The sequence below is a fragment of the Leptosomus discolor genome, chromosome 1 (genome assembly GCF_034619465.1).
Source record: "Leptosomus discolor isolate bLepDis1 chromosome 1, bLepDis1.hap2, whole genome shotgun sequence".
Lineage (NCBI taxonomy): Eukaryota > Metazoa > Chordata > Aves > Leptosomiformes > Leptosomidae > Leptosomus > Leptosomus discolor.
The window spans coordinates 4,291,299-4,304,573 of record NC_141391.1 but is presented as its reverse complement, the minus strand read 5'-3'; the positions used below and the strand labels follow the sequence as shown (position 1 = coordinate 4,304,573).

General features: G+C 48.9%; 1 protein-coding gene across 1 annotated transcript in view; it reads left to right on the top strand.

Annotated features, from left to right (window-relative positions):
- Positions 1–13,275, top strand: part of GAB2 (GRB2 associated binding protein 2) — a 92,422-nt gene that overhangs the window by 69,327 nt on the left and 9,820 nt on the right. Inside the window, exon 3 of the mRNA XM_086481618.1 lies at positions 10,644–10,884. Coding sequence (XP_086337744.1) covers positions 10,644–10,884 — 241 coding nt within the window. The remainder of the gene's footprint in view (positions 1–10,643; positions 10,885–13,275) is intronic.

Genomic DNA, 13,275 nt, shown 5'->3' with positions numbered 1-13,275 from the left:
GCAAACACCTTCTTCCTGGTCTGTGCTCATACAACCTTAAGATATGGGAATCTGGCCCATGATCAGGAGCTATGTTCCCTCAGGCCGTTTGCAAATAGCCAGGTTTGAGCTTAACAGATGAGAACTGATTTAGCCTGAATGAAACCAGTTGTCATATGCATCTCCCCTGGGGCCACTTAGAAAGTGTCTATGGGGAGGAGGACCAAGAAAGCCTCCTCAGGCTTCACGTCTACATGATCCTCATGTCTACTCACGCCTTTTCTATGAGGTCCTCCTGGACGTGCAGGTTCATTTTGTCCTTGTGTTCATTATCACAGCTGGTAACTGTTTGAATGGAAGATGACTGGCACAAGGCCACCAACCATGGTGGGCTCAAGCTGAGTTCATGGCTCTCCCCTCAATCCCCGCTGTGAAATTCCTCATTCGCCATGCCTGGCCATGAAGATTTTCACCTGATATTATTCCAGTTCGTTTCTGGTTGCTGTGGAGACCAATTTAAATGAATCTCTAGTATTTTGAAAGAGAATATGATTCTAAGTCATTTGCGATGCAAGGTCCCATGCTAATAACATTAGCATGTTATTTGATTATGGCGATGTGCAGGGAATAAATTCCAAATCCTTTTGCCATCATTGCATCTTAAAAGAAGAGGAGGAGAAAAACCTCCAGGTTTTAGTTGATACTGAAGACCTTTACTGTGAGGAAACTCATGATTTCTGAATGCATAAATCTTTGGGGGTCACAGGCATTTTTAACCTCATGGCAAAGAGAATAGCTCCCCTGAAGGGACCTTTTCTTTCTCTCTGCTTCCACTGAGAACTGTTAATAGACTGCCTAATGGGCAGGACTCGCGTGTTTTAATGATGGATAGAGAGATAGACAATGGCTTTTTGAACTGTTTCCATTTTTGCTGGAGTGCTGTGTGGCAGAGCCCAGCTAGAGAGCGGCTGTGCAAGGTGCAGTCCTCCCATCACTTGCAGAGATTTTTCATCTTGCATTTTACCCTCAAAATAGAATCACAGAATGGTTTAGGTTGGAAAAGACCTTTAAGGCCGTCAAGTCCAACCATTAACCCAGCACTGCCAAGTCCACCACTAAACCACATCACCAAGCACCACATCTACACCTCTTTTAAATACCTCCCAGGATGGTGACTCCACCACTTCCCTGGGCAGCCTGTTCCAATGCCTGACAACCCTTTTGGTAAATAAATTTTTCCTAATGTCCAACCTAAACCTTCCCTGGCGCAACTTGAGGCCAATTCCTCTTGTCCTATCGCTTGTGACCTGGGAGAAGAGACCAACACCAGCCTCACTACAACCTCCTTTCAGGTAGTTGCAGAGAGCGATAAGGTTTCCCCTCAGTCTCCTCTTCTCCAGGCCGAACAGCCCCAGTTCCCTCAGCCGCTCCTCATCAGACCTGTTCTCCAGACCCTCCACCAGCTTCGTTGCCCTTCTCTGGACACACTCCAGCACCTCAATGTCCTTCTTGCAGTGAGGGGCCCAAAACTGCACACAGCATTCGAGGTGCGGCCTCACCAGTGCTGGGTACAGGGGCACCATCAGCTCCCTACTCCTGCTGGCCACACCATTTCTGATACAGGCCAGGAGGCTGTTGGCCTTCTTGGCCACCTGAGCACACTGCTGGCTCATGTTCAGCCGGCTGTCAACCAGCACCCCCAGGTCCTTTTGTGCCGGGCAGCTTTCCAGCCCCTCATCCCCAAGCCTGTAGCGCTGCGTGGGGTTGTTGTGACCCAAGGGCAGGACCCAGCACTTGGCCTTGTTAAGCTTCATACAGCTGACCTCAGCCCATCAGTCCAGCCTGTCCATATCCCTCTGTAAAGCCTTTCTACCCTCAAACATATCAACACTCCTGCCCAACTTGATGTCACCTGCAAACTTACTGAGGATACACTCGACCCCCTTGTCCAGGCCATTGATAAAGATATTAGACAGAACTGGCCCCAGTACTGAGCCCTGGGGAACACCGCTTGTGAGTGGCCGCCAACTGGATTGAACTCTGTTCACCACAACTCTTTGGGCCCGGCCATCCAGCCAGGTTTTTACCCATCGAAGAGTATGCGCATCCAAGCTATGAGCAGCCAGTTTCTCCACAAGAATGCTGTGGGAAACGGTATCAAAAGCTTTACTAAAGTCCAGGTAGACAACATCCGCAGCTTTTCTGTCATCCACTAAGCAGGTCACCTTGTCATAGAAGGGGATCAGGTTTGTTAAGCAGGACCTGCCTTTCACAAACCCATGCTGTCTGGGCCTGATCATCTGGTTGTCCTGTACATGCCATGTGATGGCACTCAGGATGATCTGCTCCATAACCTTCCCCAGCACTGAGGTCAGACTGACAAGCCTGTAGTTCCTGGGACCCTCCTGGCCCTTCTTGTAGGTGGGCATCACATTTGCTAACCTCCAGTCAACTGGGACCTCCTCAGTTAGCCAGGACTGCTGGTAGGTGATTGAAAGTGGCTTGGTGAGCACTTCCACCAGCTCACTCAGTATCCTTGGGAGGATCCCATCTGGCCCCATAGACTTGTGTGTGTCTAAGTGATGTAGCAGGTCACTAACCATTTTACATTTTACTATTAAAGACTGAGGCAGAGAAGGCATCAAGTACCTCAGCCTTTTCCTCATCCTTTGTCACTATGACATCTTTGTCACCTTTGTCATTTTGTCATCTTAGGAATGGTTTTGCCTTCAGGACTTCTTTAGATGATTCTGGTATGTGAACAAGGTACGCCCATACTCCTAAATGAAAAAAAAAAAAAATGGATGGAAAACCTTTGGGGAGAGGCTTGTTTTGAGAGTAAAGGCTGCAGAGATGGAAAATGGAGAGCTGAACTTCCAGCAAGAAAAAAATCCAAGCAAAACTGTTTTATTTCTTTGAGTCTGGATCCCTAAGGTCATGTGTTCCGGGGATGAACTGACCCTTGCTAGCACTGACCCCTGGGCCACTTTGCTTGCCAGTTCAGGGACATGGTATTGCAGCCATGAGGGTTAATGACTTCTTTTGTCTACTCTTTCAGCTTTTGCAGTCAATGCAGCCGATATTGCCCCATCTGAGCATGCCAGGATCACCTGAAGACGTGCAAGAAATTTGGGGCTCTACTGCTGCCCCCTGTCCCCATCTTCCCCCCTACCCTCTGCGTAGCACCCGTCTCCCTTTCCTTTTAACCCATGGACTAAAAAGCCACCTGGGGAGCAAAAAATAACATTAATCCCAGGTAGAAAAGAGAAAAACAGGGCCAAACTCCGGCAGTTTGGTCCCATGCATGGGTGAAAATGCACCCATGAAGAAGGGGGCTCTGAGAGGAAGAATTTGGGGATGTTCTTCCTTTCCCCACTGCTGCCTTGCTGAGCGATGGCGAAGCAGACCCTAAACAGTGCTACTGTTTTATTGACTCCCTGGCAAACTGGGAGTTGTAATGTTTCTCCTCCAAGGTAGGGAGAGATTGAAATAAATTACTTCTGTAAAGAGCCAGGAATAGCAGTTCTATAATACAAAGTGCAAATATTTGGGCCTTTTGTGTGCTCCCTTGAATAGAAATCATACTAAATCATGCATAAGTAAAATGGGTTCACATATCCTCCTAGCGAAAGTTTTCCTTTGCTCTCCTGGAGCATTAAAGACTTACGCTCTCGTCGCCATAAAAAGGGCTATAAAATTTAAAGCAAGCTGTTAAGAAGCCTTGGCTGTGATCAGGCTGGGATTCATCCTTTCTCCTTCTCCATCCCTGCTAACTGAGGCATGCACCCATGTTTGCTCAAGCAAGGAAAGGCACCCACGTACTGCTCAGAGTGAACGATAAGGAAGGTGAGAAGAAATTTGCTCAGGACCTAAAAGCAAGTTTTTCCTGGGCTAGGGGATGCAAAGTCGATGGTGTGCCTGCTTCTGGGCTTTCACCCTGCTTGTTGGTGGCATATTGGACCATTGCACCGGGTGAGACTGCATTGGCGTGATGTCCGAGGGAAAGCCCGGTTAGCAAATGCCAAAATCGCTGATCATCATCATCATAAATAATAATAACCAATAATAATAACCAATGTGATCCTCCAAAACAGGATCCTGGAGCTTCATTTCACGCAGTGGGAAAGCTGGCTTGATGTTGGGCTGTCTGGCAGGGGATAAAAACCTTTTCTCATATAAATGTGTCATCTCTTTCGATAGCCCTTGTCTTTCAACAGCTTTAGCCCTGTCCTTCAGAACTGGGCTCCACAGACTGCTCAAACCTCCAGCCAGATTCTCTAAGGATGCCCCTGGCATCTTCAGGAATCACATATGCAGCCACAGACAGAAAGCAACTCATTCTGCACATCCCCATTGCCTTGTTTTTGCCACCTTATCCCTACTCTGAAAAAGGCAAAAGTACCCCCCTTGAGACCACTTTGTGTTTTCTAGTTACAACCCACCAGCTTTGCCCTTTCCCTCTGTTCCAGCCCTTTATTTCTTTTTTTTTTTTTTTCCATTTAATCCCTCATCAAGTTGGTTTTGCAATGTCAGAGATGATGATTCATGAAGCAGAGGGTCGGAGACGAGGTTAGTTCTGTAGCGCAAATGAAGCCTGTCCCAGCCCACGCTGCCGCCCTGGGATTGTCCTTCATCACTGGTTGCAGGTCATTGTCCCACTCCAGGGCTCTCAGATAAGAGTGTCCCAGGTGGGATGCTCAAGGTCGCACAGAAGCCAGGGCTGTGAATGTCCACGTTCATCTGCTTTTGTCTCCAACACTGAAGCCCTTATAACAAAAATAAATAGGTGCACACCAGGCATTCCTGCCTGGCCAAATGTTAAGACCTCCAAATATTGACACAAAAGGTTGATCTCCACAATCGAGCAGCAGATTAGCTCTTTAAAGGGTAGCCGCCATGTGCAGGGTGTGCTGATATGATGCAGAGCTGGGTCACTGCCACCAAGGGGTGATTCCCAGGGCAGGGATGGGATTTTGGGCACAGCCTCATCTCACAGAAGCAAACCTGTGTTCTCCAGGGAGAAGCATGGCATTGTTTCTACTGCAGTCTCTCTCCCTTCTGCCCCTTTGTCCTTCAAAGTATTGATTGCTGTTAAAATAACTGAGATATATAATACTTTGAGGTCAGGATGATCTGACTTGGCTGGTTTCCCTCTCTTCTCGCTCACTCACTCTCCTGCACCATGATTTTTTTTCCCCCTGGTTCCCATGCTTCTCCAAGGCAAACACTCCTACGTTACCACTATTTTTTACTTGTTTCATGCAAATGCAAGCAGAGCATTGACAGTAATGGGCAGAGACAATGCTATTTGTTACCCTTCATCTTTATCTCACTGTCTCTCCCATCAACTCTTGCTTGGATAATTCCCCCCATCCTGTGTTGGACGCTTAAATAATTGGGGGATTTCACTGTTGTTGGTAGAGGAAACGTAAGCGGACCAGTTTAGGCTAAGTATCATTTAGATGGCTGAAACTGGGTGAGAGAAGCCACACCCTTAGCCCTCTGTGCCACAGATCCCTGTCCATAAGGTGGTGATGCTCCTCCTTCCCTTGGCCAGTCTGTCCTGACTGGTTTCTCAAAGCAGATGGAAATAAGCAGCAGAAACTGGAAAGGAAAAGCTCAACAGCCCAATGTCCCTTTTGTCACCACTCGTCAGCTCCTCTGCAGCGGAGGATGCAGCTGTGGCCCATCCTCACTTTTGGGGAACTCTGTTCCCCCTACTTGGCACCCAGAATTTGGACAGCACTGAATATTAGGGTGTCTGTGCCCTTGCATGCTGCTCCCCACCCCGATGGAAACTGGAGAGGGGATGTGATACAAATCAGACACCCTTTCCCACTAACCTGCTGGAGGAAACCTTTATCAAGCAACCTGCCAGAGTTGTCCTCAGACTGACAACAGCTTTTTGAAATGCCACCCAACTCAGAGGCGATAGGGAAAGCTCGTTAAATAAACCTTCCTCAAGTGCTGTGCTCATCCTCATGGCATCCCGGGTCCTCCTGGCAGCACGATGGTGCGGTGACTCATCCATCGGACATGTTGTTTGTTCTCTCCCTGCCAGGAGAAGCACGAGGAAGGCTTGTTTTGGTAGGGTTGTTTATCTTTTTTATTTTTTTTTTTTTATATTGGTGCTCGAGGAGTGAGCTGGCAGTGAAAAGCAGAGGTGCAGGCAGATTCCCAGAGGAGAAGGTTCCCCCTTTTTTTGCTAATAAAAGATGGAGCTGCTCCAAAGAAAGAGTGGGAAAGATGATAGCACATGAGCACACTCTGCCCTGCACCCTCCTAGGGATTATTTCTAGCAGATCTCTACTATTCCCTCCTGAAAAAAAATATTTCATCGGCCATAGTTTTAACTGGCATGGAGTCGGCGGCAGTCTGAGATGTTTCATGGCCTTATTTGCCAGGGCAGATCTGAGGAGCTCTTATCTGTGAGGCTCCTTGGACCAGCTAGCCCTTGCCAGTGTGGTGTAGGCATCATGGGGAATTTCGTGCTGCTCAGGGATGCCAAGCAAACATGGCACTTTTGCTGTGAACATTGACAGAAGCACAGGAATTTAGCTACACCCCAAAATCACTGCCTTCCCAGAGACATAATTTCAAGTCCGTGGGATACAGGGAGTTGTAGTCCCAGCCTTTGCTTTCAGGTGGGGAAAGCTGACATCGTGGCTCCAGTGAAAAAGGCCGTTCTGAGCAACAGTTTCCAATGGAGGCTGAGTAATTATTTCACTCAAATAAGCCCAGGAACATTGTGTGAGGCTATGCACACAGCAATAGTCAAGCACTCTAAGCAAGGGAATTCAGAGCTGTCAGCAAGGAGGGAAATACCACTTTGGGGGATTGAAAACATTCATAAAAAATTCCTGGCTCCCAGCCTAGTCCATCCTGTTGCTGGCCATACTTGCAGTTGCATATTTTTGCTTTGGGAATGGAGTTGCAAGGTTTTTCCCTCCTTTGCTGCAATACATGGCCAAAAAGGAACATCTTAACCTGGACTAGTGAGAGCCGAGTCTTTGGCCAACTGAAGCCCACCTGGCACCATGGAGTTTTGCAGGGCTGTGCTGGCTTGTCCCCACTGAACCTCCGGCTTGCTTTCTCACAGGGACCAGTGCAACAGCTGTAGCATGAACCCAGTGAGATGTATGCATACAAGTCGTGCTGCTGACATCGAATTTTAAGTTGTGGGCGTCCAACGCCACCTCTTCCATGAGACCATGAGAGTCCAATTCCCTGAACTCAGAGGAGAACTGGCCAGGAAACGTGGGGTTAAGATGACACTTCCCACATGGCCCCACTACATAACCTTAACTCTGCCCCCCTGGGAATGGCAATAGAAACTGGAACAGGATCTTATCCCTCCTTGGCTGTATTTGATACATTCCCTCAACATAAACTCAAGATCTCAACATAAAGCCAAGGGATTTGAAAGCTATGTCTCTGCTGATAAATAAAGGAGAGTCACGGGTTTATCCATGGCCCTGAGGCACATGGAGGAGCATCATTCTTTTTGGCTCGTGGCTGGATTGAGTTTAGCATCTTTGGTCATGATGCAGGTGGGGACGATGCTCGGAGGCATCTGGATGGAGGTCCCTGGAGGTGATTCACTAAGTGCCCCACACAAACGAGGGAAAGGAGCCTTGGTCCTCAGTGCTTGGGAACCAGGCGCTGCAGCCTGGCAAGTTGAAATGGCTTTGGGACCTCTGGCTCATAATTCACTCTGTATGCCATATCCTCATGAGGACCTCTTCTGTTTCAGTCTAACATGAGAGCACACAAATGTCTTGACTTTTCCCTTTAGCATGTACTAGTCAACAACCTATTTTCCTGCCTTGATTTCCTTTCTTGCCTACTTTTCTGCCCCCCAGCAGGACCCATCGTCAGCATGTGACCTGGGCGTACAACCTGCCCTTTTTTCTAGTCCAAAAAAACCCCCTACAACATAAAAAATACAGAGCAATCTTGTCAGTCCCCTCCTGCTGCCGCAGGATTTATCTTCCCAGCCCTTGCAATACCCTCCCAGCCCCACGAAGCAATCCATCTCTCACCTGCTATTACGGAGTTCATCTCACAGACCTAATGGAGTACGTGAGTCCTGAATTGGCTCCCGCTAATGCTCTCGGTGGCCAGGTCGCCGCGGGAAGCGAGCTGGGAATTAATTTTGAAAATCAATGTGGACGCCGATAGAGCAGCCTCCCCCAGGGAAGCGACATGCTTTTACCAGGCATTGCCGCCTGCTCCCCTTCATCCCCTGATTTCTTTTATGTGGTGGGAGTAACCGTGGAGTAATTCATCCTGCTTTCAATGAGCACGACTTTTGCACTGCACTCCCCAGTTTCCCCAAATCAGACTGATTTGGGGGAAAAAGATTAGGGTCTCCTGGCAGTGCAGGATTCACTGGGCTCCTCGAAGCGTTGTGATTAAAATTTGCTGTTCCCTGGGGGTAATGCTGAGGACAGTCTCCTCTTGCAGTCCCATCTCTCCCCTTAGGCTGTGTTGGTGCAAAAAAATCAGTGTCTGTTTCTAACTCTTGGCTGTATTTTGGCCTGCCATGGCTTCTCCATGCAATGGCAAGTGCAGAGCCTGCAGAGATAGTGTTGGAGGACTGCTCAGGGCAGAGGGACCCCAACCCAGTGCAGTTCACAGTTGTCCCCAGAGGTGACCTTCATGCTACGATGGGGACTCAACACTAACCTGCCATCCTCATACCATCCTTGGAAGAGTCTTGGCCAAAGCCCAATGTCAATTCCTGGCTATGGTTCAGGAGACAGCGAGACCGAGGGGCTGTTCCTGAGAGGCACTTCAAGTGCAGCCCCCCTGTTTTTGATAGCAACGTGGGTACAGGCTCTACCACACTGGGTGACCTCAAAGCACTTGATTTGGGACTAAGATTTGGGACTCACAGAGCTCTTGAGACTCCTTTTCCAATGGGGATCACTCCTGCATTGCTACAGGATAAATATTTAATAAGAATGAGGGTCAAGGCTCTGTTTCGTCCACAGACACCAAGACAGCCATTTACTACCATGAAAAGCACCGAGGGATCTTTAATGCCCATGCAAAGAAGAGAGGAATCGGAGTTTCAAGCTCTCATCCCCCACCATTAATGTCAATGTTAAATATTGATCCTTTCTGTGTTTAGCACAAACCAAACAACAGAGTCAAGCCACGCTCTTTGGCTTTTATTAATGTACTTTTTCTGCATCAGGTGAAGTTTGCAGTAACGCCAGGGAAAAAAAAAGTAGCAGCGGTGAACAAGCGGCAGACAAATCGATTTTGTATCTTGACACGATTCAGAAGTCAGTGAAAAATCACCTCATACAGAGCATCTCCTTGTCCGAGCCACAGCAGCTATTTTGTAAAGAATTCACTTCTCTGCAGTGTAAGAGAGTCAGGCCCAAAATTTCTGGTAGAATCTGTGATTTGATGGAAGGAATGGAGACAAGAGGATGGAAATCTGTAAAATCCCCCTCGTCCTCATGCCAGCACATGTTCCTTTATGGGTGTCTGAAGTCAAATTTGAAGAGCAAGTGGACATCATGTTGGCAGAAACCTGGGAGCAATCCCTAAATCAGTGGTGGCCAGAAAATAGGTGGATTTACCTAGGGAAAGCTGGCCTTTTTGTTAGGGGTTTGGGTTTTTTTCTGCATTTTGGATCAGCACCAAATAAATGTAAATCAAAGGTATTATAGAGGGTTACTTCAGGGAACCACAATGAGTGGTTTTTGCATGCCAGGAGTGCATGCATGGCAGGGACACCGTGCATGGCTGTCTGCATGGTCTTCTGCAGCCAGACATGGATCAACTTTCCCAGAATATTCTGCAGCTTGTGGGTTTTCTGGGGGTTTAAGTTGCTTTTTTTTTGTAATGGGGGTTTACAACTTGGCTGTAAAAATTCGTCCCTGGTTCCCATTCTTGGAGCACGCTTATTAGAGGGCTGGAGTAGCTGGATGATTATACCTGACCTCTGGGATATTCTCCATTGAAATGAATTTAATATTTTAAAGTGTATTTCTCCTTGAGCAAGGGGAATGGGCACTAGGAGTCATACCTTAGGTCTGCATCCCATTGTCCTAGCAGAAAACAGCAGGAACTCTTTAGAGGTCACAAAATTGATAGAGAATTGGGGAACATGGGGATATTTTTCATCTCTGCTGTCATTATGTCCATCCACATTCCCACCCCATGCCTCAATTTACCCAGCTGTAAAAGGATAGCCGTGATACCTTTACACAGAGGGATGGGGATGACTTAAATGACATCTCTAAAGCCACCTACAAAAGGACTATAAGAAAAGACAGAAGCAGATGTGATGTGAAAGCTCTTCAATTCCTTTTCCTTTTTAACCAGGATTTAACAATCCACTGAGCTTCCCATGAATTGGGCTGACGTCACCCAGACGTGCCTGCAGGCCACTAAGCATGTGATTAAATGTGATAAAACACGATAAAATTATAAAATAGAATAAAATATTTGTCTCCCTACATGGTACCTATAGTTGCATGTGCTTCAAGCAGAGGAGCCTGCTATGGAGTACATCACTCAGAGACGTAAGCAAACGCCATTGACCTCCATAAATGCTGGAGCATTTAAGAAAGGAGAACCCTGGTAACACAGGCTGTGGGGTCACTGCATCTGGCCGCTCACTGGTGTGTTTTTTCCCTCCACAGATACTCTGAGGAGCATCGCCTCCATGAACCACGCACCGCGGTCCTCCCCGGCAGAGCTCAGCAGTGCCAGCCACCACCTGCTGCGAGAGCGCAAGTCCTCAGCACCGTCCCACTCCAGCCAGCCCACCCTGTTCACCTTCGACTCGCCCGCCGGCCACCTCCAGAGCACTCTGTCCGCCAGTGCACCCCAGGACTACCTTTTCCTACACCAGTGTATGAGCAGAAAGTCAGAAAACGCAAGGTATTGTAGCCCATCTGGAAACAAACCTCAGGGACAGCTGAGGGAGGGCTGGGGGTGAGGGTGTCAACTCACCTCCATCCTTGGAGGTCTGCAAAACCCAGCTGGAGAAAGCCCTGAGCAATGGTCTCATCTCATTGTGGTTGGGAGAGGGAGGTCAGAGTCACAACCTCCCAAGCTCCTGGCTTTCCTGGCCTTCTCAGTTGTATTGAAAACTGGCTGAATGGCTGGACTCAGAAGGTGGTGACCAGTGGCACAAAGTCTAGTTGGAGGCCAGTCCCTAGCAGCATACCCCAGGGGTCAATACTGGGTCCAGTCTTGTTTAACATCTTCATTAATGATCTGGATGATGGGGCAGAGTGTACCCTCAGCCCGTTTGCTGATGACACCAAGCTAGGAGAAGTGGCTGATATACCAGAGGGTCATGCTGATACACCAGAGGGACCTCAACAGGCTGGAGAAATGGGCCAGCAGGAACCTCATGAAGTTCAACAGGGAGAAGTGCAAAGCCCTGCACCTGGGCAGGAACAACCCCAGGCACCAATACATGCTGGCGGTCTCCCATATAGGAAGCAGCTTGTCAGAAAAGGACCTGGGGGTCCTGGTGGACACTAAGTTGAACATGAGACAGCAACGGGTCCTTGCAGCCACAACAGCAAATGGTATCCCAGGGTGCGTTAGACCAAGTACTGCCAGCAGGTCGAGGCAGGTGATCCTTCCCCTCAGCACTTGTGAGGCCACATCTGGAGTGCTGTGTCCAGTTCTGGGCTCCTCTGTACAAGAGACAGGGACAGACTGGAGAGAGTCCAGCAAAGGGCCATGAAGATGCTGAGGGGGACCTGAGCATCTCTCCTAAGAGGGCATGTTGAGAGAGCTGGAATGTTCAGCCTGGAGAAGAGAAGGCTCAGGAGGATCTCATCAATGCATGTGAATACCTGCAGGGAGGATGCCAAGAGGACAGAGCCAGGCTCTTGCCAGTGGTGCCCAGTGCCAGGACCAAAGGCCACGGGCACAAACTGAAACACAGAAGGGTCCCTCTGAACGTCAGGAAACACTTTTTCACTGTGAGGGTGACCAAACACTGGCACAGGCTGCCCAGAGAGGTTGTGGAGTCTCCGTCCTTGGAGATATTCAAAAGCCATCTAGACACGGTCCTGGGCAACCAGCCCTGGGTGGCCCTGCTTGAGCAGGGGGATTAGACCAGATGACTTCTAGAGGTCCCTTCCAACCTCAACCACTTTGTGATCTTGCAGACGGGTCCCTAATTCCTGCCTTTAACCAGAAAAACCACAATCAGGGGGATGGGCAGGGTTTGCACTGCTCTGCTGTTTATCCCTTCCCGAGCTCGCTGGGCTTCGTGGCAGCCCATGGTGCACAGTATGGTATTTCTGAGGGAGCGACAGCTCTCTGCCTCCAGACCCAGCCAGTTGCCTTAAATAGCAAGGAGGTTTTTTGTCATGAAGGGTTTTGGCTTGCGGGAGCAGCAAGGAGGGAGGGAGGGAGAAGCAGTCAGAGCCCAGCTGGCGTGGGGTGAGAGCCCGGGCTGCAGCCTCCGCTGGGCTTTGCTGCTGCAGCTGCCTTTCCCTACCCAAAAAAACAACAACAGAAAAATGCTCAGAAAAATTAACTTCAGATGGAGTTAATGGAATGGTGTTTATAAAAAGGACCTCTGACACTCCAGCTGTGAGGATACCTAAAAGCCACCCTCTGAGCGTGTCTGGGACCCGGAGGAGAAGGGAGCAAGCACCAGTGCTTTGGTGGGCAGAGATAAACTGGCCGGCGACAGCTTCAGCAACTGGGCCAGAAATAATCACTCTCATCAACACATAGTCCATGGGGCCAAGCTGCATGACTGCTGGGAATCCCTCCCCTTTCAGCTCCGGAGCTCTTACTTTACTCATCCATAAAATGAGGGTAATAGTAGCTAATTGGCGGGCAATGCTGAATAATTAACCCATGAGGTGTTTCAAGTCCTTGGCTGAAAGGACCCTACCAGAACCCAAACATCTCCCGGGCAGACTGAGCTCCAAAGGTTGCAGATTCGTTCGTCATATCACAGCATCACTTGTTTTTTTCCCCAAATAAGCCCTATTTCTGAGCGCCATCTCGTGCTGGCTCCATGAAACAGAGTTCCTGTTGTCCCTGCAGAGCATCAGCCCCGCCGGAGAAGTGTAAACCAGCATCTCCCAGCTTTTCCCATAGGGCTGGCACTTCCCCAGTTATTTGCCACAACTGGAAGCTCCCCCTGTAACAATTTCTCTTTCTCCCAGTGCAGTGATTGATACAGGGCAGGACTCTTTTCCGCAGGGAGATGTTTATATGGGGCTGAGCCCTTTCTGGCTGTCAGCATGTGGTCCCCAAAAGCCTGACCTACGTGTGGTTATGCCTCTGCAA